This window comes from Elgaria multicarinata, chromosome 4 (assembly GCF_023053635.1).
Source record: "Elgaria multicarinata webbii isolate HBS135686 ecotype San Diego chromosome 4, rElgMul1.1.pri, whole genome shotgun sequence".
NCBI classification, from domain to species: Eukaryota; Metazoa; Chordata; class Lepidosauria; order Squamata; family Anguidae; genus Elgaria; species Elgaria multicarinata.
In genome coordinates, this window is record NC_086174.1 from 85,610,575 (window position 1) to 85,637,642 (window position 27,068).

At 41.8% G+C, this 27,068-nt stretch overlaps 1 protein-coding gene across 1 annotated transcript in view; it reads right to left on the reverse strand.

Moving 5' to 3' along the window:
* Positions 1-1,871: 1,871 nt before the first annotated feature.
* Positions 1,872-27,068, reverse strand: part of NKAIN2 (sodium/potassium transporting ATPase interacting 2) — a 608,119-nt gene continuing 582,922 nt past the window's right edge. The window contains exons 6-8 of the mRNA XM_063124718.1: positions 24,918-24,974; positions 9,339-9,420; positions 1,872-1,905 (exon numbers count right to left, since the gene is read on the reverse strand). Of these exons, the coding sequence (XP_062980788.1) occupies positions 1,896-1,905; positions 9,339-9,420; positions 24,918-24,974 (149 nt within the window). The 3' untranslated portion in view covers positions 1,872-1,895. The remainder of the gene's footprint in view (positions 1,906-9,338; positions 9,421-24,917; positions 24,975-27,068) is intronic.

Here is a 27,068-nt window from a genome sequence, read left to right on the forward strand (position 1 = left end):
CATTATAATGGAACATCTTCAAAAGCTATTACATTATTAATGATGATCTTGTGCCAGTACTAGTACAGATACAAAACCCAGATAGAAATGCTCACTATTTGGATGTTTGAGCTTACAGGCTTTAAATTTTAGAGTTTGCCTGTCCACTATACAATGCAAATTTCTTTATTACAGTAATTCACCCACTTCAACCTACACCATTGTATCAATGCTAGAACCGGACACACACATATATTGTTCTATAATGAATGCCTGTTCTGTTTTCATCTAGATTTATTCTTTGTGATATATCACATCCATGCAAGACACCAAAGTGTGGGGGAAGGTGGGAGGTGGATGGACTGAATTCTATAGGAAATGACATGGAGAGTTATGAAGGAGGAGGATGGATTTTATAGGCCACACAGAATTCAAATGTTTGGCAAGTGCAGAGAAGAGTTGCTTAAAGAAGACTCAGCAGGCAATTTGCTTATGCCAAGAAGAACCTATGCCCATCAAGTGCCTGAGGCTGATTTATCTATGAAGGTTTTAAATAAAGAAGCAAGAGCAATTCAAGTTTCAAGAAAGCCTGAGCAAAATATCCCTTCCCAATGAAAAGCCACTTAAGTGGTTGAATATACAGCTTAAATTCAGAACAAACAGACGCTTCTAGAAGTCAAGAGTATTTCATAAAGACATTGACCTACTAGTAAGGTTTCCAACGGCATCTTGTTGCCAACTACATAACAGCACAGGGTTTTTTTTCAGCCACAATAATACAGGAAGATAAGATTCACATTCTAACACACAACAGATCCCCCAAATATCACAAAAAAGGTCTTCAAAATCTCACCAATGCAACTACTCCCACCCCAACTAAAAAAACAGAACGAAACCCAGAAAGAAAGATCTTATATGCTGCAGGTTTTCCTTTTAAAAAAGCTCACTTACGTAGGATTTTCAACTGGAATTAGTTATAAAAGAGTAAACATAATTAATACATATTCAGTTGGCCTCTGTTGATAGAAATATGCAGACGTCTCTGTCATTAGTAAAAGACATAGAGTCATTTATAAAAGCACCTAGAGTGCAGTAAATAAAAACAGCGGGGCTAAGGAACACTGTTTTTGCTCTTTCTTTACAGTTATTTGTATAGTTAGAGTTCCCTTTTCTGGCACTTTCCAACTCCCCAAAGAGCCTGGTTCTTTTAGAAATATTTTTAAGCATTTGCATCCCAGCCATTCTGGAGGCGTCATGGTAAAGCACCTTTTCTCTGACGGCGGATGGTTGTCTTACACAGTCAACTCTGGAACTGCTGGGGAGCAGAGTCTGTTACTTGACACAGCCTTCGAAATCTTTTAGAATTAATGAACAGCATGGTTGAGCCTAAAGGAAGTTATTTCAGAAAGCCCACACCGAATTTCTTTGATGTGCAACTTAGGATGGGTTAAGGCAAGTATGTATTATACAGCCTTTAGGGCAAACAACTTGCTGTCTATTGACTTCTGTTTCAAGGTCATGGCGGTATCTGTAGTGTTTATTGACTAAGAAGACACGGCTCCAGACAGAGTACAAAAGAGCCTCAGAAAAAGCCAAAATGGATGAATTCGTTTCATAATTCAGAGGGAGAAGCAAAGGGGAAGGAAGGAAGGCAGTGGCCAGAAGATGGCACCACTGCTTCTCATTTTGAACCTTCCTTGAATTTGGAAAATCCAAGATGGGAGAGAAGGGATCTTGTGCATTGCTGACTGTCCATAGTTGTTAGAAAGCGAGGCCTCAGGCTTTGAGTATTCTTGTTCTATTATATACTAAAATGAAAAGTTAGGACCTCCTTCATTCTTTTGCAATCCACAAGGGGCCATGTCAGAATAAGTCCTTTGACTGGTTCATCAGCCCAACCACAGACTTTGCTTTGTCTACTTTGACCTAAAAGAGAGAAAAATATAAAAGAGAAAAGAAAAAAAGATACTTTGTCATCACAAATATAGTTTGTACCTCTACACTATGAACATTTCTTTCCCTAAGCATGCTTAAATATCAGTTTCCAAAATTACCTTCAATCTGTTTCTACATGCAGTGCAAACTGTATATTTAAATTAGAATGAAGTTCAAACAAATATACTTAGCATCTTTTAGGGTACATTTATTGTCAAAGAATTAGAAGGTAAATACTTCTGGAACAATACTAGGTTAGTTATCGGAGTCAACCAATTCTTTCAGGCTGAATCTGTAGTCCACGTGCTTTTACAAAAGAAACATTTGGTACCTTGGATCAAACACTTTTAAAATGACAATGATGTTCATGGCTGTCCATGCTCAAAGACCAATTCTTAAGCTTGTTCCGACACCAACAGTGCTAATGACAGATTAGATGAATGGAGAGAGGGTTCCTAGACTTCTCTAGATGAGTGATTTATAGAACGCTTGTGATTGGCCACTCTCAGAAGTTTACAGGTCCATTACATGACATCATCAGCATCCAGGGCCCCTCCCTGAAAATTGCGGGTTTAATAAAACCAGAGATAATGTGGTTTAATTAGTGTGATTACCCAGTGTAAACTTGGCATTGCATTATAATTACGCCACTAGACGGCACTGTCTCAATAAAGTGAATGGAGCATGCAGAGAGAGGAAGTATTCAATTTCACACCACGTGTCTGCTCCTAGCCACCCATGCAGTGGCACTGATCATAATCCCAGAAAGAAAGCGGATGCAGGAAGCCCTGATAATGCAGTGTGATATTTTTAAAATGCAGAGAAGCTCCTAGACTTAGCCTGGGTTTCCTTTCCTCTTCCCTACACTCTTACCTAACAGGTGGTTATCACTGCTAGAGGATGACAACCTCTAGCCCCCTACTCTCTCCAGCATCTTCCTACCTTTCAGAGTAACCAGTGCAGAGGGGCAAGAGTCGCCTCAGGTTCCCCATTTCACTTAGGCACTGGTTGCCTGGATCAGGCTGGCTGACTTATCAATTTCCGTTTTTGTAAAATGGAACTATAGGACCCGCCTTGAGAGCAGAGAGGGAGTATGTGATCGTGCTGTATGATAATATTGTGAGTCCTAGGGGCACAGTGGGTTATAAATAAAACAGCAGCCTGGCACTCTAGCATTGCTTCTCTGAAGTCCTTGGAAGAAGAGTGAAATGCAAACATAATAAATAATCAAACAAGCATGCAAAATTGCTGGGGTGCCCAGCCCTGCAGCAGGCCTACAGCAGTTCTTCTATTAGTCATTTGTGAAATGGGAAAATCAAGATGAACAATAGAGTCAATAATAATAATGTCCAAACCCTAGTAATGAAATCAAGGGGCGGTGGGGGGGGGGGGGAAATGACCTTAATGAGTGAATTATAATGAGTTCCAATCAGGTCACAGGATTTAAATCTCCTTAGTCTCAAGGATTCACCTTCATAAAGCCAATTGCATGCAATCAGCCCCCTGGCACCACGTAGATGGCAAATCATGCTATGGCTGAAAGATCTCAGAGAATGACAGGGAAATTCTTCTATAAAGGTGAGCTGTTTTTGAGCATTTTTTCCAATACATTAGGCATCTGGTAGTACATACGGTCATCTCTCTTTTTTGGGAACATGATCATTGTGAAAAACAAAAGGAGATGGGCTCTTTCCTGTCTATCTGAATGTCCCTCTCTTTCAAATGATTTACTTGACTAGAAATGAGATTTATGCAGTGCATTTGCTTATTCTACAATTCAAATATTATTTTAAAACCTTTTTAAATAATCAAATGTTTCAAAGTTACAGCTGGGGTTCAATTACCATTTGCACTAGTAATCTCATGTTTGGGTTTTCTTGGTGACATGCCAAAAACATCACAGTGCAAGTGGATGAAAATAGCTGATATCATCACAGCAGAATACCATGGAGCAAAGTACTGGGCATCAGCACATACAGAATTCTGACATTTCACTGAACATGACAGCTGGTGCAGTCCCTGAAAAGGGTGGAAAAAACAACTTCCAAGCCCTTCAAAATAATATGCCTCAAAATGCATGCAATATTCCAGAGATCTCCCCACCACGCAATTCTTTCTTCTACTACTCAACAGATGAGGCAGAAATTCAGTGGTGGTGACAGGCGTCATGCTGGATCAGACTGAGGGTCCATCTAGTCTAGCATTCTGTTCACACAGTGGCCAACCAGCTGTCGACCAGAGACTCACAAGTAGGACACGAGTGCAACAGCACCCTCCCATCCATGTTCCCCAGCTATTGGGGTACTCTGATACTGGAGAGAACATGGCCATCAGGACTAGCAGCCATTGATAGCCTTCGCCTCCATGAGACTTTGTCTAATCCCCTTTTAAAGCTGTAGAAATTGGTGGCCATCACTAGGTCTTGTGGTAGTGGATTAAGGCTCCCATCGGTGGGTGGGTGTGTATGGGGGAGAGTGCTCTTTCTAGAGCCTCCGGAAAGTGTGCATTTCCCCCACTGTGTTCATGGCAGCTACCATGAATGCAGTGGGGGAAAAGGCTGAAGTCAGGGTGGGCAGCTGCTGACTGCTCGTGAGCCTCGCAAGCGTTTGGCAGGGGCTCGCAGGGCCCAAATCGTAGAGGTGAGCTGCAGTGGTGGAGGTGTGAACGTTGGCTCTGTGATAGCCCTGCACTCCTCGCCCACCACTAGTTTGACTATGTGCTGTGTGAAGAAGTACTTCTATCTGTTTTGAATCTCCCACCAATCAGCTTCATGGGATAACTTTTATTAAAAATATTTTAGGATATTTTAGTATGTTTTTTAGGATGCTTTTAGGATGTTTTTAAACAGTGTATACCATGTTTTTAATCAGTATTTTATGTATTTTATGCTTCTTGTTGTTCCCCCCCTCAATCCAATCGGAGAGGAGGGTAAGAAATTTATTATTATTATTATTATTATTATCATCATCATCATCATCATCATCATCATCATCATCATCATCATCCCGGGTTCTAGTATAATGACAGTTCAAAAGAGGCCAGACAATTAGTGCTGCCTTTGTGGATCTCTAGGAAAAAAGGAAAGGAACCTCTCGTGCAAGCACTTGAGTCATTACTGACTCCTAGAGGGATGCCTGCTTTCGCTGATGTTTTCTTGGCAGACTTTGTAGCGGGGTGGTTTGCCATTGCCTTCCCCAGTCGCAGTGTATACCTCACACAATAGCCTCGTGTGGCGCAGAGTGGTAAGCGGCAGTTACTGCAGCCAAAACTCTCCCCACGGCCTGAGTTCCCAGCGGAAGCTGGTTCTCAGGCAGCTGGCTCAGGTCGACTCAGCCTTCCATCCTTCCGAGGTCAGTAAAATGAGTACCCAGCTAGCTGGGGGAAAGGTAATTGCGACTGGGGATCTCTAGACTGGGAGGAAAACTAACTGTACTAGTTCCCTGTAGCTCATCCAGAAAGCTGGGGGGAAATTTACAGGCACAAACCGTTCCCCCAACCCCAGTCCTGTTTCCTGACCTAAAATGCAAAGTGTGTGTAGTTGTCCTTCCCTCAGCTTGTTTCTCAATAAGGTTCTGAGAAACAAGAAGCGCTGGCACATCCGATGAAATTCCGGTAAGGACAAGTAGAAAGGTTTTGTAGAACTTTGGTCAGAAAATGTATAGGAAGAAAGATGCCAAGTTGTGACTAATGTGCACATTCTGGTAAAGAACATGGAACAACTTCAGAATATATGGAATGGGGGTGGTTGAGGGTATCTACAGGAGGGGTGGGGACAAAGAAAAGCATTTGGTTGTGTAATTTCCCCAACTACATTCTGAAATTGCGCGGTGTCAGAAAGCACCATGTGCTTCTTCTCAGGGTAAATTGGGCCTTAAGCGTTTGCTACAATATGATAATGTTTCTTTTGTTGCTTTATGAGGAGTATCAACCTAGAGAGCAGCTTCATTGTCTTCTGTACATGCTGAAATCACCTACATGTCAGTGAGAAGGCAATATAGAAGCAAAACAGCACAGGGTTTGAAATATTCCTTGTTGTCAGCTATAAGCTTCAAAATTTATACTGACTTCTTTTGCCCTACAGCTTCGGCTTTCTTCTCAGCCAGCATCAGTAAAGCTCTGTAAATGCAATCAGCAACTCTCAAAACAGGGAAAATAAAAAGAATGGGATAATATCTCAACTAGAAGGCTCCATATGTTGATAGCAAGGTATACCATATGAAGGAAGAAATGGGATTAGAATTGCTCTAAGTACCTAGGAGCCACAAACGGTGAGCGGAAGAAATAACATTTTGCAAGTGTACAACACACTGACAAAAGTGAAAACAAAACAAAACACATTTCTTTGGGCCCAGATGAGAAACTGCATTTTGAAAAAGTCACCATGTTTCACAAGCAGTCTGATACCTCAGCCACAATAACGTCTTTCACGCCAAAGTTTGGGCTGGTTCAAATGTACAATTATGAACACAGAAGTTGATGGGCAGTGTGTGTGTGGGCGGGGGGGAGGAGAGGGAATATTTCAAATGTAGAATTGTTTGAAAGTAAGCTTACCATGTGGATGGCCCATTCTGATGGAATTTCCATACTTGCATTGCATGTTAGAGCAGTACGACAATGGAACCAGTTACCTAGGGAGGTTGTGGGCTCTCCCACACTAGAGGCCTTCAAGAGGCAGCTGGACAACCATCTGTCAGGGATGCTTTAGAGTGGATTCCTGCACTGAGCAGGGGGTTGGACTCGATGGCCTTGTAGGCCCCTTCCAACTCTGCTATTCTATGATTCTATGATTCTATTTCTGGCAATTGCTGGAAAAGGCACAGAGATGTTCCACCCATTTGGACCAATCCAGATGGTAAAAAAAATGAAAATCTGCCAAGCTATAATGATACATACTTAGTGCATGTACTTTGAAAGGATGTTATTGGCCATTCCCTATAAAATGTTAATGTTTAATTCTTTTCTTTTACTAAGCTAATGATTCAAAAAGAATTCATGGCCCCTTGCAATCTTTTCCTTCACTAGTTGAAAGCTATAATTAGTTTGGTGTGCACCCTTTTATAGTTAAGAATTTATCAATAGGATTATACCAAAGGTACAGAACTGTTTAGGGATGGGGGGATGGATTACTGCAAGCCGGATGATGTCAGAGGTGTGACCCCACCCCTGATATCACCACCTCCTTTCTCCTCTCTTTCCTCTGTGCCTGCTTCCAGTAAAGAGAAAGGGAACCAGACCCAGCCGCACCACATTCCCACTGCTACCTCCGATCTGAGATGGGAGATAGCAGCAGGGATGAGGGCCTGCAAAAGGGTACAGCAGGGTGGGTGGGGTGGGGGGCAGTGGGAGTGTTTAATCATTATATCCTCTCTCCGAATGATCAGGTTTGTTGCTTGGGGTGTGTGTGTGCATCTTGCACAGATGCTGGAGGCTTTTGGAGCCTCAGGTAGCAGCAGGGACAAGGAATACCTTTTATAAGCTTTGGCTGATGTGCGGTTGGCCCAAAACTTCAATTGGGTATCGAATGCTGCCTCTAGGCTGCTGGTAGGTCAGAGCACATGTTTGCTTCCGGTTCAGTTCTCTCCATGATGGCGATGGTACCGCACTTATAAACAGAGTGCGGAGACTGCAAAAAGGGAGTGCTTCTGGGGGCAGAGAAGGGAGGAGATCATGGAAGCTGCTTTAGACAGCTTTCTATGCATGTCCTGGTCTTCTACCTGCTTCATAGTTCCCCAGCAAGACATGCAAAAACATGAGTCTAGCCAAAAAGGCAAGGTGCCCAGAGGATGGAGGCAAGGATTTCTTCTCTCCTCTGTGCACCCTGCTTAGGATACTCATAAGTCCCCAAGTTTGGGGGCTTACGAGTACCCAGGGCACACCCCATAGGATCACACCCCCAAATGACTTGGGAACTGGGTACCCATGAGAGAGTTTTCTCTCCTTGGTCCCAGCCTGTGTGCTTTGTTCAGCATCAGAGGTCTTGCTGAGGGTTTGGCCACCAACCTAGACCTGGCAGATATCTACTACAGGCATGGCCTTTTCAGTCATGGTGCCAATGTTATACTGAGGGAGGCCCACCAAACACAGATGATATGCAGTCTCAGGCAGCTGGCTAAAACCTGGCAATTTTGTAAGGATTTGGGGCTGAATGTTGGTTTCCTCTGCCTACTGCTTTTGGTTGTTTAATACTGCTGTTTTATTTATTCCTTTTGCTTTTGCTGTTTCTGCTGCATTTCATCAGTTTTTATTTGTTCTTATATTGTTTTATTATTAGGTATTGTTGGCCGCCTTGTGTTTTTATCTGACAAGAAGGGCAGGATAAACATTTTAAACTAAATAAAATATAAGAAATAGTAAGGAAATGCCTAAGCACAAAAATGCAGTTTCCTAGGAATCTGCCTTATACGGAGTCAGACCATCTAGCGCCAAGGGTTCAAATGTGACTCTTTCACAGTCCCCAAGTTACCCCCCCCACTTCCTACAGTAAATCCAATCCAATACTCTAATATGAGGTGTGTGTGTGCATTGTCAGATGCACAGGACTTTCTCCATTTACAGACAAATGTAAACAACCACTCAATGGAAGTGCAGAACTCTGGAGGGGGAGCAGGGAAGGAAGAGAGAAAGCTTAATGCATGAATTCAAACCTGCACAACTCATTCTTGGATCAAGACAACTACTCAAGAGTAAATTCAATCTCAGTATACCCCCACATTCATGTACTGAAGATCATAGATGTTAGTCATATTTTCACTTGGGCCCTGTCTTTACAGCACTGAGTTGGCACCACCTCCCCTGAAAACCCTGCAGTTTTACTCAACTGGGTTGGCGTTGGGTAGCCAAGGAGGGAGTGTGGGGGTTCCAGCTGTCATCTGGGTATCAGAGCTACCCCCATCCTCTTTGTGGTGGAAAGTGATCAATTTCCAGTCACCTTCCACCAGGACTGCCCCCCAGATTGGCCCAGGGAACAAGGACAAATGGTGGGAGAGCCATACTGACCCTGCTCCCAATGGAAAAGTTGGGGTAAGTCCCCGACTTTTTCAAAGCACAGCTTTGAGGGAAAGCCTCACTGTGGCTGCGAAGCTGTGGCTGCATCATATAACTGACACAGTGCAGATTTACAGCCACCACAGGGGTTTCCTCATATATGAACACCACCAGGTCATGGTTGAAGCAGATTCCCACTGACTGACACTAACAGACTAGCCTAACATGTCTGTCACATCCAGGCCCACATTTCAGTCGCATTAAGCCAAACATTACACATGACATCAATTTTGTGGAAGAGAAAGGTAATATTAAGAGCACAGCTTGAATGAGGATGACCCATAAACCCTGGCTATCTCAAGTGACACCATCTTTCACTTTAACAATCTTCTAATATGCCTCTGGCAGTCCACAGAATAGCTTGGAAGTCAGGTACTCACATATACATGGGCTGAAGCTGTAAATGAGATGTCTTCTGTGGGCCTTGATAGCCATAAGAATCAAATCCACCTATGAAATCAACTGAAAAAGGAGGAAATTGCTTTCATTGCTGACATCATTCTCAGAAGAGATAAGCATGATCATTTAAAAACAAGCTTCCACACAGATTACTTTGGCCAAACCACCCCCTCCTTAATAGTGTATTAAAATGGAAGTGATTGATAGTGGAGAATGCAAGCAAAGTGCAGAATCTGCGGGGTAATGACTATATCGAGAGCAGGTTTTCAGCAGAGTGCCAGTCACAGATTTATAACCATTTATCTATACACCAGAAAGGACTCTACATTGCTCTTGTTGTCTATGAACAGCCCATCTGACTGGAGCGTATAAATTGCACGTTTGTTGAAGGCTGCAAATACTATACAACCATTAATTTGCAGCCTCCGAGTTTTAACTGGTTGTGATTCTTGTGTCATAGATTCTTGTGCCACAAATCTGTAGCCATACTGTGGTTCTGAGAGCAACAGAGGAAAGAAAACAGATCTATGCTCTTTGAAAAAGCGACCACAGGCTTTTCAAGGAACCCATGAGTTTCGATCAGTACCAGAGACAGACTAGCATCTGGGTTGGGTTGGAGAGCTGGATCTTGTGATTCTCCAGATATTGTTGGATGACAACTCCCACCAACTCAGACCATCAGCCATGCTGGCTGGGCCTGGTAGAGTCCAATGCTTTCTGGAGGGCCACAGATGGCCTTATAGCCCCCTTCCAACTCTACTATTCTATGATTTCCCACCCCTAGACCAAACTAACCCTCCAGATGTTTGGGGCTTCAACTCCCATCAGCCTGAGCCAGCATCTCATGTAGCCCAAACATATGCGAGGGAGAAGGAATGTGGAAGGGGGAAGAGCTGTGGCTCAGTGGTAGAACTTCTGTTTTACAGGCAGAAGGTCCCAGGTTCAATCCCCGGCATCTTCAGGTAAGGCTGGAAAAACTTGTGCCTGAAAACCCTGGAGATCTGCTGCCAGTCAGCATTGACAATATTCGGCTAGATGGACCAGTAGTTTGTTGCAGTATAAGGCCTCTTCTTATGTTCTTATATGCTTATCCATGAGTAAGTTTCATTGACGATTTCAATGAAACTTACTCCTCTTTGCACAAAGATTACACCATTCACTTATCAGGGAATATGTAGATTATTCAGGCATGCTAGTGCCCAAATACATTTATTTATTTATTTATTACATTTCTATACCGCCCAATAGCCGAAGCTCTCTGGGTGGTTCACAAAAATTAAAACCATAGTAAGACAACCAACAGGTTAAAAGCACAGATACAAAATACAATATAAAATGCACAACCAGAATAAAAACCACGCAGCAAAATTGATATAAAATTAAAATACAGAGTTAAAACAGTAAAATTTAAACATAATTTGCCTATAACTATACCCAATGGTCACAATAGTCAGAGTGACCACTCTGCAACTACACATGTCTTTCGCAAACACAAGGTCAGCGACAGAATGGGATGGCAAGTGCCCTGTCTTCTGTAGCCTTCTAAGCAGGGGGAGAAATATTTAACATCTATTCCTTCCAGATGAAATGAATAAAATATTATTTGATTGCAATGGTAATTTATTTGTTGTAATAAATATTAATGCACCTGCAGTATCTTTAGAAAAACTAAAAAAAAAAAAAAAGAATGTGAAAAAAGAATTCATTTCATTACAATTCTGGATATTTGTCAGACAGTAATGATAAATGGTGAGAATTATGAAAATAAGACTAGAATTTAAGGGACTTGGTTGTTTTGAAATGTCTTACAGCTTATTTTGGATATTTACTAAAATGTGTCTTGGTTAATGCTGTCATTTACCACTAAAGGAAGGAAATAAAGATGAAATTGTGTCATCTGTTGAAAGGACTTTGTGTACTTTGCATTTTCTTTGCAATGGACAATACATTCCTACTTTGGCAATGAGGATCTCTTTCTTAACTTGATGGAGACAAAGGTGAATTCACACAACCAGTTTACGTAGGCCGTTTCTACACCTGCCTCTTTCCCCAGGATCGTCCCTGGATCATCCCTGTGCATCCAAATGCCACACAGGGGATCCTGGGAGCAGGCAGGGACGATCCCTCCATTTTCCTGGGATAATCCTTAAGTGCAGAAAGGGCCATAGTGATTATGTCACATAATAAATGTAGCATCTGTAACCATCCCATTCAACGAATACTGTCTGGATGTGATGAAAAGACTTGCTAGCTAAACCATGATTACATGACTATTGTGATCACCACGTTAAGATAGGGTGACCATATTTTGGAAACCAAAAAGGAGGACAACATGGTCGGCCCCCAAGGGGGCGTGGCCAGCACCAAGGGGGCGTGCCCACCCGAACATAGCCTTGGTCACATGTCTGATTTTACAGCACACATTTAAGACAAATCTGTTCTACATAACATCTTAATGTTAAAATCACTGAAATAAAGAACAAGTGAAAGATTCAATGTATCTAAAATTAACTTCACTCGCTCCCAGGGCTGGTGCCCTAGGCAAGGTGAGCTGCTTTCACCCCCCCCCCCACAGTATCCCCCCCACCCCAGGTAGGCGGAGACACTAACATTACTACTAACATTCTCTACTCTAACATTAGGGTGGGTGTTGTGGCAGTGAACACTACTTTGCTCATTCACACGTCTCACTTATATACTTTAGCTTCTCAAGGCTTGTGTGTTGGCACCACTTCACACATCCAGACTTTGAACTCCTGTCTACTTCCTGCACAAACATGCAACTCTGAGACCCACTTCCTAATTCCCTGTGTTTCATGCCAGCACCATGGGGCTAAGTTACAATAGATGTCTCTGGGTTGTCTGTGCAGCCTCTGTTGTTTCTCACTCTAAGTCATTGCAGACAAACCAAAGCCTCCAGCCTCAAACAATCTCTCTCTCCCCACCCCACCAAAATCTCCCAATGGTCCAGCTAGGCTGCACACTTGTGGCTTGGGATATTGCTTATTGCAGGTTATTGCTTGGTCCACCCTACTGTTGGTCGTGAGAGTTTTTTTCTAAAGATGATCCTTCATCGCCCATGATGTGGAAATTTGAGAAAAAGGCCTCTGGCCCATTCTGTTTTGTCCTGTGGGTGGCTTTGACTGACCTCTCCTTTCCCACATTTTGATTTGTGGATGCCTTGCCTCTGCTGAGCTCCAGGTACCCGACTGCCCACCAAATCTGCAACAGGAAAGGTGCCCTGCTTGCCCAGGACTTCTTACCTAAAGACTGGAGATCCCCTTAATGCCAAGGGCTGAAACTGCTCAATATGCAACACCCCAAAGAGGAGGTTTGACAACCTGAGTTTGAAGGATATGGCTCCAGCAGTTTTAAAACACAATAATTTTAAAACTTTGAACTTTTAAAAAAATCCTAAAAAAAAATGGATGAACAGAATTGATTCAAACTTGGCATGGCTAAATCTCTCCTTAAGAGCTATCATGGTGCCAACTTTCAGCCCTTTATCTTTAAAAATGTAATTTAAAAAAAATAATTTAAAAAAATCAAACTTAAAAAAACCCTAAAATTCAATGGATGAACAGATCTGTATCAAGCTTGGCATAGCTAAAGTCCTTGTTAAGAGCAATCATGGTGCCAAGTTTCATCTCTTTATCTTTTAAAATAACATTTATTTTTTTTAAATCCTCAATTTTTTAAAAAAATCCTAAAAATCAATGGATGAACAGATCTGTTTCAAATTAGGTATGGCTAAAGCCCTACCTAAAAGCTATCATGGTGCCAACTTTCAGCTCTTTATCTTTAAAAATGAAGGTTTAAAAAATAATTTTAAAACCTCAATTTTTAAAAAATTCCTAAAAAATCAATGGATGAACGGATCCGTTTCAAATTTGGTATGACTAAAGCCCTTCCTAAGAGCTACCATTGTACCAAGTTTCATGTCTTTATCTTAAAAATGACAGAGTTATAAGCATTTTTGTTAATTCCCATTAGAGCTGCTCTTTGGAAAAATTCGGATTCCCCCCCCCCTCTCAGATTTGTCATTGGAAAACCGGACAAATCCAGGCAAATCCGATCATATGGTCACCCTAATAAGACCATAGTTGCTCAAATCTACTGTAATAATTTGTTGGGTATAAAGACAAGGCGGATCATAATTTTGTAACTTTTTTTTTAAGTGTCTTGTAAGTCCAAATAATTCAAATCATTTTGTCAATTCATTCAGTCACTCCTGCTCTTTTTCAAAGCACCTGCACATACTGGACAGAAAGAAACTCTATATTTCCTATGCAAAAAAAAAAGGAATTATATCGATATTTCCCCTGTAATAGCTTCCTCCCAGAAAATCAAACACTATCCTTTAAACTTTGGAAATTTAAGAAATAGCATGCAGTGGCAGTAGCTGCTGGAGAACACTCCACTTCCATCATCATCCCAAAGTAAAGATGTGGATCTGGTCTTCACAGGTTCAATAGTACATGCCCTTTAAGGTGGATTTTGCTATTACATTTTACATCTACAGAAATGTCGGGAAACATTTCCCCCCTCTGACAAGGAATGGCAACTATCCTGAACAGAAGGGACTCCATTGTGAGTTATAGGACTTGGGAGGCTTCACAAAGGGCAGCAGAATATTAGCTGAAAAAAGCAGATGGGCAAAGAGAAAGGAAATAATATGGTCTAAAGTAGCACAGTTGTCTATCTCATCCTCAGTCAGGAAACAACATGGTAGCAAATGTCAACAGAATGGAACAAAATTATTTTTATTTATATATTCATTTACAAAATGTATATATCACTCCCCATTCAAGAATTTCAGAGTGGTGAACAAATAGAATAAAAGAATAAAAACTGAATGAAAACACATTAAAACACATTTTTAAAATAGAACTACAGCTGGTCATTAAGGGAAGGTTTCCTGGAACAACAACATTTTCATGAGGTGCCAGAAAGAATATGAAGTTGGCATCATAGGAAGGGGGTCGTAGGAATGGGATCACCACAGTGAAGGATTCCAATCAGAACATAGGTCCATGTGGAACCACCAGAACATGCCCTCAGATGACCTCAGTGACTGGGCAGGTGGATAGGGGAGAAGATGCCCTTTCAGGTATCCTGGTCCCAAGTTGTTTAGCGCTTTGTACACTAGTAAAAGAACCTTAAACTTGGCCCGGTAGAAAATAGGCAAGGAGTTGCATGCTGGAAAGGGGAAGCTCCTGACAATGGCCAAGCTGCTGCATTCTGCACTAGCTCCTGCTTCTTGGAAAGCCTTAAGGGCAGCCCCACATAGAGCACATTGCAGTAATCCAGCCCTGAAGTTACTAATGCCTGTACCACCATGGCTAAACTATCCCTGTCCAGGAGAGGCCGTAGCTGGTGAATCAGGCGAAGCTGGTAAAAGGCACTTCGAGCCGCCATGGCCACTTGGGTCTCCAGTGATAGAGATGGATTGCTCTGTACCCCCAAACTCTGAACCTGATCTTTCAGAGGGAGTGCAGCTCCATCCAGAATGAGCCTATCTCCTGGACTTGGGAACCACTCACCCACAGGGCTTCCATCTTGCCAGGATTCAGTTTCAGTTTATTGGTCCTCATCCAGCACATTAATGAGTCTAGCTACTGGTCCAGGATCTGCACAGCCTCACCTGATTCAGATATCACAGGGAGATAGAGCTGCATGTCAACAGAGTTGACTCCTACATTGTCAGCCCTGCATATTTATTTATTGCATTTTTATACCGCCCAATATCCAAAGCTTCCTGGGCAGTTCAAAGACTGCATAGAGACTGCTTCTGTGAGGCAGTACCACACATGGTGGGATATGTTTATGTTGGGTTTAATGGGTGAAAACCCCCAGTTGAGTGGAACATCTCTATGTCAATGCTGACCACCACCATGGACATACATCATTTCTGTGCCTTGCTCACTGATGAAGTATTGGTAAGTCCAGTACAAATATGATGTCCTACATTGCAGAGGCCACCAGGTGGAAGCATCTTCATCAGCCTCTACTTGGGGTGAGTAACATGTGAATCAGCCATAAATACCTAGCTCTACAAAATAATGTAGTTACTTAACAAGCTTTAAATATATTACAGCAGTAGTGGCACAGATGTATAATAAAGATCATTATAGGAATAGTCACACAAATGATTTTCCAGTAAAACTTAGATATGTTTAACAGACTGTGACTGAGCACAATTTCACCTAATTTGCCTCCAGATCAATATGATGTAAATAAAATAACATCTATAGCTAAAGGGAAATGATTTATTTATTTATTTATTTAGAGGTTTCCCTAAGCTCTGGCTTACTCCCAAGATGGCGACATATACAACACTGTTAGATAAATCCATGGTAGTTACAGCCCTACAGAAAATAGGCAGAGGTTTCTCACACCCATTTCCCGTCACATATCATATATGAACACACATATACATCTAGTCTGGGGGTGGGGACCAACTGCAGGCCTGTTTCACAGCTCTAACTCATTTTGGAGTCTTCTTTCCATATTCATACAGTGACCCTAAAGTCACTCTTCAGACACAGCTTTGAAACAGATGCACCCTCTAAGAACAAAACCATTCCCATAGGATCTTACGACCCAAAAAATTATTTCCAGAAACCAAAAACCATTTTAAGAGAACCATAGAGTTGAAAGGGGCCATTTAGGTCATTGAGTCCATCCCCCTGCACAGTGAAAGAATCTATTTTAAAGACAGTTGAATTCTTAAAGTGTGGTGTCCAGAACTGAACACAGTAATAGAGGTGATGTCTGACAAGTGCAAAGTAGAGTTGAAGTATTACTTCCCATGATGTTGAAACTATACTTCTATTGATTCAACCTAAAATTGCATTTGCCTTTTTTGCAGCCACAATACACTGCTGACTCATAGCTTGTGACTGACTTCAACTCCAAGATCCTTTTTCACATATACTATTGCCAAGCCAGGTATCCTCTATTTTATACTTGTGCATTTAATATCTCTTTCCTAAATGAAGAATTTTTCAGTTGTCTCTGTTAAATTTATTCCGTTATTTTCTGCCCACTCTTCTAACCTATCAAGATCATTTTGAAATTTGTTTCTGTCTTCTACGGTATTAGTGATTCCACCCAATTTTGTGTTATCTGCAAAATTGATGAGCATCCGCCCCCACCAATTCCTCCAAGTCATTAATAAAAATGTTGAAGAGTACAGGGTCCCAGGCCAAGACCTAAAGCACCCCATTGATACCTCCCCTTCAACTTGAAGAGGACCTATTGATGTGCTCTCCTTGAATTCAGTTCTCTGGCCAGCATTAGTAGTGTCATCCAGCGCACACTTAACTAGCTTGCTAAACAGGATATCTTGGGGCACTTAGTCAAATGCCTTGCTGAAGTCAAGATATATTATGTCCACAGCATTTCCATGATCTACTAATGAAGTTACCTGATTGAAAAATGATATAAGCTTAGAGTTTTATCACACCAGCATTATACTGTGCAATCACTGCGAATTGCATGCAAAGGACTCAGAAGTTTTCCACCTTATAATCTGCTTTGATTGTGAAATACTCCCATGCATCCTGCCTTAATTGTGCAATAAAGCAAAAAGATTCACCGTATTTAGGCCCTACATTTTGAACGTATCTTCCAAGCCGCTGCTGGGACGCAGGAGCAGGATTTTAAAGAAATGCTTACATCTGCGTAAGTTTTAAAGATAAAGACAACAAAATTGGCACAGTAATAGATATTAGGGAGAGCTTTAAACATACCAAATTTGAATTGAATTGGGTCATCTGTTGATTTTTTATGATTTTTTACATTTACCCCCTTAAACTCATTTCCTGGTATGCAAAGGATCGCTGCTGCCCAGTAGCAAAAACAACAACAACCGTGAAAGTTTAGCACTACGTGGATAATCCAAGGGAAGCAGGTACGTGGGATGAAGCTTTTAGTCTGGCAGAAGTAGTTCTTGGTAAATCTATGCTGGCTTCCAGTGATCACTCCATTAGTGTCAAGGTGTCTACAGGTTGAGTGCTTTATAATCTGCGCTAGAATCTTCCCAGGTATTGATGTCAAACTTACTGGTCTACAATTCTCCAGATCTTCCTTTTTGCCCCCTTTGAAGATACTTAGGTACAACATTTGTTTTCTTCTAGTTATCTGGTACATCACCCATTGTCCAGGATTTCTCAAAGATAATAGAGTTTCCAACAGTCAGTCTGCTAGCTACTTCATCACCCTAGAATGCAATTCATCTGGACATGGAGACTTGAATTCATTTAAAGGTGCTTAGATATTTCTTGGACATCTCTTTGTCAAACTGAAGTTGCACTCCTAATACTTCAGCCTGTTTGTCACCTATGCCAGATGGGATATAGATCTTCCTTTGAGAGAAGACTGAAAAATAAGAATATAAGAAGAGCCATGCTAGATCAGACCAAGGTTCCACCTAGTCCAGGATTCTGTTCACACAGTGGCCAACCAGCTGTTGACCAGGGACCCACAAGCAGGACATGGTGCAACAGCACCTTCCCGCCCATGTTCCCCAGCAACTGGTGTATATAGGTTTGCTGCCTCTGATACTGGAGTCGAGCAGCTCACCTTTTCTTTGTTACCTGTCAGCATTTTGCCATCTTTGCTGAGCAGCTGATCTTCCATTACTTTTGGTCTTCTTTTACTTTGAACATATCTGAAGAAGATGTTTTTGTTATTGTTAGCACCCCTTGCCAATCTCAGCTCATTCTTTTAACCTACCTGACACCACCTCTGGAATTCCAGGCTATCTGCCTGTTCATTTCTTTAGTGACCTGTCTCTCTTTTCATCTCCTAGATGTGTTCCTTTTGATTTTCAGATCATCGCTTCACTTTTGATGTAGCGACATTGGCTTCTTCCGTAGTCTTCAATTTTTTCCTCTCATTAGGATTGTTTCTGATTGAGCCTTTAGTAGCTGCTGCTGCTTCTTCTTCTTCTTCTTCTTCTTCTTCTTCTTCTTCTTCTTCTTCTTCCTCTTCCTCTTCCTCTTCCTCTTCCTCTTCTTCCTGGAACTCCCACTCCTCATGAACTCATCTTCCTGTTAGGTTTTCCTTCCATGAAATCTTACTTATTGCTCTTTTATTAAAATCAGCTTTCTTCACTGCCAAGGTGAATGTTTTACTGCACTCAGCTTTAGACAAATAGGCATATGTTCACACATGCACGAGTGTCCTAATGGAAATCTGTTTGCAAAACCTAGCAGCAACTTCTTCTTGCTTTACACCCTTTCCTATGGCTGCCCCAGCCTCCTTCTCTCCCCATCCAAGGTGCTACTGCTTGATGGGTGAAATTGCCTAGCAGAAATGCAAAGGGTCTGGAGTGCAGAGCTGCTGCTCTCCTCCTGCCTTGCATTGGATACTCAACAGCCTCCGAGTTTGGAAGCTACCGACTATCTGGATAGGATTGCGCCCTAAATAGTTCACCATCCCTGTCACTATCACATGCAGGGTAAGGAAGATCAGCACATAATGTTTTTTCATTGTAGGAAATAGTTTGACATAACTTCCAAATGTGGTTTTAAATAATATCCTTTTAGGTGATGGGACTGAATGCAGTTGAATGTCAGAGCCAGCAGCACCAGCTATTGGACTGGGGGTTAGCTGTGGGCAAGTACTTTTTTGTTTGTCTGTGCTATTTATATGCTGCTTTCCGGAAGATGATTGCATCCCAAAGTGGCTCAGAGTGGATAAGCAGGGTGAGGAAAGGCAGCATGTGACATGCCTCTTCTGCTTCTCTCCTCTCACCAGAATGAAAACAAGTAAAATTACACACAGAGACACACCTCAGATATAATGAAGCAATCATTTTGTGTCCCTGCAGTAACGTATTTTGGCAAAATGAGCAGTGCCCATCAGATCAAGCTCTCAGTCTCCTTTTAAATGGAGAGAGGTTTCTTTCATGCTCCAATTGGAGTTTTGCCATGTCAAATATCTGTATGTTGACTTGATGCTTTCTGTAACATTTCATATTTGTGAAATAGCTGCTGGCATGCTGAGAACCCTGACAAATCCCTTGTCACCCTTTCAGCCAACGGTTGTGACCAGGGCTCTCCTCCTCCTAGCAACTACAAGCCATTTCCTCAAACTCATGAGATCTGAAAACATCTTAAATGTGGTGGTTTTTCAAAAGACCTTTCTGGATGAAAAAAACCCAATCAAATCCAAAATTAAGTTGTTTAAAAACCTATACTACTATTAGTGCCTATCAAGTGTCAGCAGTGGATAGGAGGTAGTCTTATTACAGAAAAAAAGCCATGCTGAATTCACCACTTTAAATGAAAACAAAACAGAGGAGAAATGTGCTTGGGAAGTAGAGAAGAGAGTACACAGTCTGGAACTAAAATGTTAATAAGTTTGGGATTCACTAAATGGTGGAATATTGTCGCAGGGGAAAGGGCATCCTTGCTTCTCTTTGCTAGTTACAGTATATACATACAATCCTATACCTGGAAGTAAGCTCCATTGATTTCAGATGGACATACATCTGAGTAGACATGTATAGGATTGGTCTGTGAAAAGGTTAAATGAGCAGTTGTTCTACTAGAATGGAAGGGAAGTTGTACTGCTTGTCTCTAGTAAAGCCATGCACCTATGACATATATGCCACATTCTGCGCACAGCATTCACACTAGCAATTAATGTGGTAAGTGCAGAGGGGATTACATTTTGCCCTCAATGTTGTCATTTGTTGGAAAAATGCAAATTCCTGGCTGTACAAGTGTTACATATTTACAACAACAGCATACAACATATTTTCAACAGCTGCACATTTTACTGCATGGCTAATCATAGAATCATAGTCCAACTCCTCCCAATGCAGAAAATCAACTACTTGCTCCTGCAGGGTTGCGCCAGGTAATCCCCATGCATGGGGTTTGCATCGATCATTGGAGCTGCTGCTGCTGCTGCTGCTGCCCATGCCTTCCAGAGCTCTTTGCTGTCATCATCCCTTCCTCTCTGCCATGTCCCACTTCCAAAGATACGGCCGCTGGGGACCCCTCCCCACCTCAGTGATCCTGGCTTACTGAGTCTCTCGAAATGGAAAGTGTACTTGAGGAACTGGATGGGGGCAGAGATGTGACTATCTTCTCCCCACGCTGGAGGCAGTGCAGGGGAATTCCGGTGGCCATTCAACTCACGGCCCCACACCCTCCACCTTGCCAGGGAGGACGGCAACCAATCAGGGGGCACCGTCCGCCCAGCCATGCCTCTGCAGCAGCAATAGATGGCAGATGTGCCATCCTTCACTTGCTCTGGAGAAAAAAGTTGGGGTAAATCCGGAGCTTTGGGGAAAAGCCCTGGGATGGCTCTGCAGTGGCTGCTGCATCATATAAGCGATGCAGCGCCACCATAGAGCCACCCCAGGGCTTTCCTTGTGTATAGAAAGCCCCCTACTAGGTGGCCATCCAGCCTCTCATTAAAAACCTATAATAAAGGCAAGTTCACCACCATCCAAGGCAGTCTGTAGCACTGTTGAACAGCTTGTACTTTTCATTATTTCTTCCTAATGTTTAGTTGAAATTCCATTTCTTGTAATTCGATATGTTCTAGAACCTTTCCATATATAGCCATCAAGGTGACTGCCTGGTAATTGCCTGGATCCCCTTTCCTTCCTTTTTGAAGATGGAGACATTTACCTGCTTCTAGTCTCACAGCATTTCCCACATTTTCCAAGGATTTTCAAAAATTATAGACAGCCTCTGAAGTTACATCTTCAAGTTCCATGGTGGCTGGGGAACTCAGGGTGTTGTAAGACTTGTTTCTGTCTACACATGCACACAATGGTGCCTTTAGAATATGATTCCTCTGGCCCTGAACACTTGAACTCATTTAGAGTGGCTAGGTGCTCCCATATTACTACTTTACCTATGCTGGGCAGCAATTCCTTTCCTTCATAGTTTGATCTATTTTCACCAGGTTGAACGGAGTTTCCCTTGTGGGAGAAGACTGAAATAAAAATCTGCCTTCCCTCTGTCAGTAGCTAATGTTTCTCCAACTTCCCTGGGCAGAAGACCTACCACATCTTTGCTTTCCCACTTGCTCCAAACGTGGCCAAAGAAACCCTTTCTGTTATTTTTACCACCTCTCACAAGCTTATGCTTATTCTGAGCTTGAACACTCCTGTTATTCTATCTATCCCTACAAGATTTAGCTTGTTTTTTAGTCATCCTTGCATTTCCTGTACAAATCCCTTTTAAATCTGAGCTCATCAGAAAGCTCCTTATGCAGCCAGCCCAGTTTCTTTAGATGCTGCCCATCTTTCCCCCCTCATTGGAACTGTTTATGATTATGATTTCAGTCTCTTAAGTCCAACCCTGTATATTTCCTTAAATATGTTGAAATCAGCTTTCCTATAGTTCAGGATGTGGATTTGATCCTACTCTGTTAGTTAATTCTTGCCTTAGACATACACCTGCATAGCATTTATTTGAGAAATCAGATACAACATATCCAGATGCCATAGGCTGATTGTTCCTGGACCTCAGACTGCATTGGCTCACATTTACACATAGCAAATAATGCCTTTTTAGTTTTTCAGAGCTACCAGTCTTTTCAGCATTGCCCATGTCTTCAGAAATGTACATCCTCATCCAACTGCAGAATCTACTGGCCTGCAAATATTCAAATATTGTTGAACATGAAAATACTATCCGCACCCTACAATGGATGCATAAAGGCCTCAGAGATAATACGTGACATGTATAAAAAATGTACTGTCTTCCCTTTCTAGAATAACTTTTCAGTTAGCCAGGATACTTCTAGGATCATTTCCACGATAATCTGACATTTTACATATGGGAATTCTAAAACTGTCCCTGAAGGATTTTCAAATTGACAAAATGCTTCAACAGGCTGGAAAAAAAACTGCAGGTAGTGCCCAATCAGGGACAGTTAGAGAAAATGAAAGCAAAGTAGGATCATTGTGTCCCTAATGAAATAAGTTGTTAGCAGGAGATTGCTGTAGGCTAGTTTATTACTATGGGAGTATAGGGATAAAATTGGTACAAATGAAGAAAGCTCCAGGAAGAAGAGTTTTCTTAACACTGAAAGTGAGACAGAGCCTACAGCAATCATTTTCAAATTCCCTGCCTTTAGGAAAGGCTTTCACAATTGACTTGGCTATACAGGGACCTCGGAGCATCTCCCATGGAACTGCTGTGTGGTACAGAATATACAGGGTATACTCTAGGGCAGTGGTCTTCAACTGGTCCAGATGCGAGGCTCACCTTGGATTCCTAACCCTGCCACATGGGATCCACTTCCACAATTGCCCAGCATGGCTGCAACAGCTTTGCTGCAACCCATCTGGACTGATCTCGCGACACATTTTGGATTGTGACCCACCAGTTGAAGACCACTTGATTCAGGGAAAACACTGGTAAATCCAGTTGCATATCACTGTTCTCCACATCAAGTGCAAGTGCTCTAGAATGGACCAAACATCCCCTTAAAGCAAGGGTGCAGAACTTCTGGCCCACCTGGGGCTCCAATCCAGCCCCCCTGGGCTGCCTAGTTGGCAACATCTGCTTCCCTGGCTCCACCCCTTTTCCACCAACTGCCAATCATTTGGCAACCCCCCTCCCATATTAAAAAAGTTGAAATGCTTGTCTGAAGGCTTAGTTACTAGCAGTAAGAGCTTTAATCTAGATTATGCTTGGTGTTTTGAACCTGCCCCTTTTGCCTTTAGTGTCACCCAGTTTTATCTTTGATCCCGCCCCTACTACTGGAATGCATCCCCAAGAGTTTCTCTGAAATTGAATTTCGCTCTCAGGCTAACAGAGATTCAACACCCCTGTCTGAAAGTTTCAGATTACAGGGGAGGAAGATCAGTTGTGTAGGGTGACCATATGACAAGGAGGACAGGGCTCCTGTATCTTTAACAGTCGCATCAAAAAGGGAATTTCAGCAGGTGTCACGTGTATGCATGCAGAACCTGGTGAAATTTCCTCTTCATCACAACAGTTAAAGCTGCAGGAGCCATGCCTAGTGTGACCAGATCCAAAAGAGGGCAGGGCTCCTGCAGCTTTAACTGTTGTAATGAAGAGGGGTGTTCACCAGGTGCTGCATGCATACAAATGACACCTGCTGAAATTCCCTTTCCTGTGCAACTGTTAAAGATACAGGAGGCCTGTTCTCCTTTCCATATGGTCACCCTACTACTGACGCACATTCAAGAATACCCAGGGTTCCCTGGACCACAATTTAAAAAACACTGGTTTAAATAAGGCTTCGGTTTAACAAACACAATAATAATTTAAACCCAATATAATATAAATGCTTGAGAGATTATGGTTATAAGTGACTATCCTGTAACAAAATTAAGCAATTGGTAATTGATTTTAGCACAAGGGTTGCAGACACCTGAGAAGGTTTCATTGCTTTGCTGAATCAAAGATCTGACTATCCGGTCCAGTCCTGAGAGAGACCTGGTGGTTTGTCCGCTTAAAGCTGCAATAGCATTCAAATGACAGTCAATGAACCTACTGACAAAAACTCAGTGGTTAATTAAAGTTTGTCAGATCATAAGTGGGAACATGTTTTTTTTATTATTTGTACCCTGCCTTTCTACCAAAAATGGCACACAAGGTGGCATGTTAGGCCAGATCTACACCTTGTGTCAATCATTATAAATGTAGAATAAAAGGCAGGAAATAACACTATGAAAGTGGTATGTGGAAGGTGGATTGTGCCCCAACGGTTATAAGTGAACTTCAATACTGCTATAAAGAGAAGAAACCAGCAGACTTTTGGTTAATCTAGTTGACTTCTGCAGAGATAATAGTGGGGATTCCCTCTTATTGGGGATTTTCCAGATGGCAGGGATTGAAGGCCAAGCTCTTCTCCCTAGAGGAAGTCAAGGAGACTCCACAGGCCAGATGTGGAAAGAAACCTGTGGGATTGATTAAGCCCGTAAATCAGAGGTTTCTCATTCCTGGTCTACTGAATTCACATAGGTTGGGTTGGGTCTTGCAGCCACAAGCCAATTTCTCCCACAACTTGCATTCATTGTATGTATAATGACAATCTGCAATGTGCTCATGTGGGAACAGTTTCCACACTTCATGAATTAAGCTTGAGGCAAGGCAACATATTTTCTGGTATTGCAGATATTTGATTTCTTGTATTATGTGGAAAATTGAAAATGAGAGGTCTTTTGGGGGCATAGACCAATGCCTCTGTGTCCTTTTTTGAAAACATTGTTAACTGTATTTTTATTTCATTTGTTTATGTAGGCATTTTATCCATCTCTGTAAATCAGAGTTTCAGTAGCTTACAGTATATAAAGACAATAAGACAGCATCAAACACAAATAACAAAGTCCAAACATTGAAAACCAGAAAAAAGTCAAATCCTTTCAAAAGCACTCTGGACAAGCACGTCTTATAGTGCGTGTGAAGTACTAGAAAAGTCAGGCTAAGCCAAATCTCAGAGGTAAACTTATTCCACAGGCTGAAGGCCACCACAGAAAAGGCCCTGCATGTTTTCCCACCAACCAAAGGAGACTCTAAGCAAAATATTTAAATTGTTAAAGGAATACATACTCTGATTTGCTCCAGGGAGCCAGTAGGCCAATCTTCCTCCCGTCACCGGGTATTCAGCTGAAAATTTTAGCAGGCCAAAACTCAGGTGAGAGTTTGAGAAAATAGAGATGTGATTTTCTTTGCTAGGTAATATATTTTTAAAGAAATAAATTAATAAAGTACTGGATGCTGCTTTAGCTGCTGCTAAACAGTATTAGCCTGTTAAGTTGTCAAAAGCTGTTTGTGGGGTGGATGAAGGGTGTGAGAAATAAGGCAGCATGCAGTGGGTAGATGCATAGCTATTGTGGCCGTTGGAATGTGGGCTTATGTCTTCCATTTAGCATGAGAATGCAGCCCCATGACCCACTCCTGATTGCTAAACCATGGCTAGCATTTAGTTTGCATTACATTAAAGCAGCCCTCAGTGGCATAACTAGGATTCTTTTCCCTCCCCCATCTCTCTCTCCTTTTACATGTGAGTCCTCATCCTCTCTCTCTCTCTCTCTCTCTCTCTCTCTCTCTCTGCCCTTATCTGGCATTGCACCTGGCCTATTCTAACCATGGCCTACAGTACAACCCCATGCGTGTCAACTCAGAAGGACTGCAGCTTAAGGGTGTTTCTAATCCTCAATTCAGAGACCTTGACCCTGTTCAGATGACATGCTAAGCCATGGTGGTTAAGCATTTTGAGCTAAACGTTACGAATTAGCATGTCATGTGAACCATTCCTAACCATGGTGGCAACATAACCATAGTTTAAACACGCTCACTAACCATTTGCTGCAAAACTGTTAGCAGCTTAACCATGTCTTAGCATGTTGTCTAAACAGGCCCCCTGACTCACTTCCCATCTTTAAAGCATGGTTAGCATTTGGTTAGGGTTATGTCTGTATCAGCTTAAGAAACAATATGAGGAATAGCAGCAGACTCGGACGAGGCAATTTAGCTTGACAAATAAAGTCTCCAGGTTACTACAATCACTTTTCAAAGCAAATATTATGTGATTAGCTGAACATACATTTTTGTTTTTTATAAGGTTTGATTATGAAATTTATTTCTAAATGGGGATTCTAACTGCTTGTGTCATTCACAGCAATTTAATGCTGTAATATATTTCAACAGAGGGTTAAATATATTTATTTTAAACATTTTTACATGTAATAAGATTATATGAGAGATGAAGAAGAAAACAAAACAATAGAATTCATAGAGCTCACAATCCCCTTAGTTTACTATGTTCTGGCACTGCTTTTCTTAAACTGTATTCTATAATAATGAAACCCCAGAACGGCAGCATTACTTCCATCAAAGCACTATGATTATTTAGACATATTTGAAACTCAAGCTTGACAGTTCCCTTAGGAGACAGTGATGGATGTTCAGAGAGGGACGGGCCAGGTAGTAAGGGAGAAGGTAAATTAACATATAGGAAGCCAGTGACAGCACTACTTTCAGTCTGTGATTCTATTTATTAATATTTTTTTCATAGCATAAGTATGTTTCTTAGGGATTTCCTTAACATCAACTTCATTAGTTAGGAAGGCAGCAATCCATAACCAATTTTCTTTTCATGTTGCGCTTGTTCGTGTATAAACCCAGCCCTTTTGTTAAAAACATTTGCAATTAATCCCTCAAACAAAAGAAATGCAAATCTTACAGTCTCCCCTAACCAAAACCCTCTAACTCAAGGCCCTGATCACCATCTATTATACACTAAAATGAATTGAAATTCCCACTTTGAGCCTAACCTAATTTTCTACTGATAATAGGCATGGATTCCCAGAAGCACTCCATGCATCTTGATAGTAACATCCTAATTTCCTTTCCTGGTAAATGTTTTAAATAAGATTTTAGCACCAAAGGAAATTAACCTTTAAATTAATTGTAATTATAAAATGCCACCGCTGATTTTGTCTTCAGCCTAATTGCTTGCTATTATTTAAACCAGCTGCACCTCAGCTGAGCTTTAAGTTTAGGTTCCTCACAGTTATGTAGCGCCAACGGATCAAGGTGTCATCAGGCTGTCCTGTTTGTGGTTCCGTAAATGTCATGAGAAAGCTGTTCAACTCTCATGACAAACAAATTTGGGATTGGAATCATGCTGGGATCATGTCAAAAACCTGTCACTCTGATTCAGTAGATATTACTGTCTTCTTTCCCAATGGGACTGCA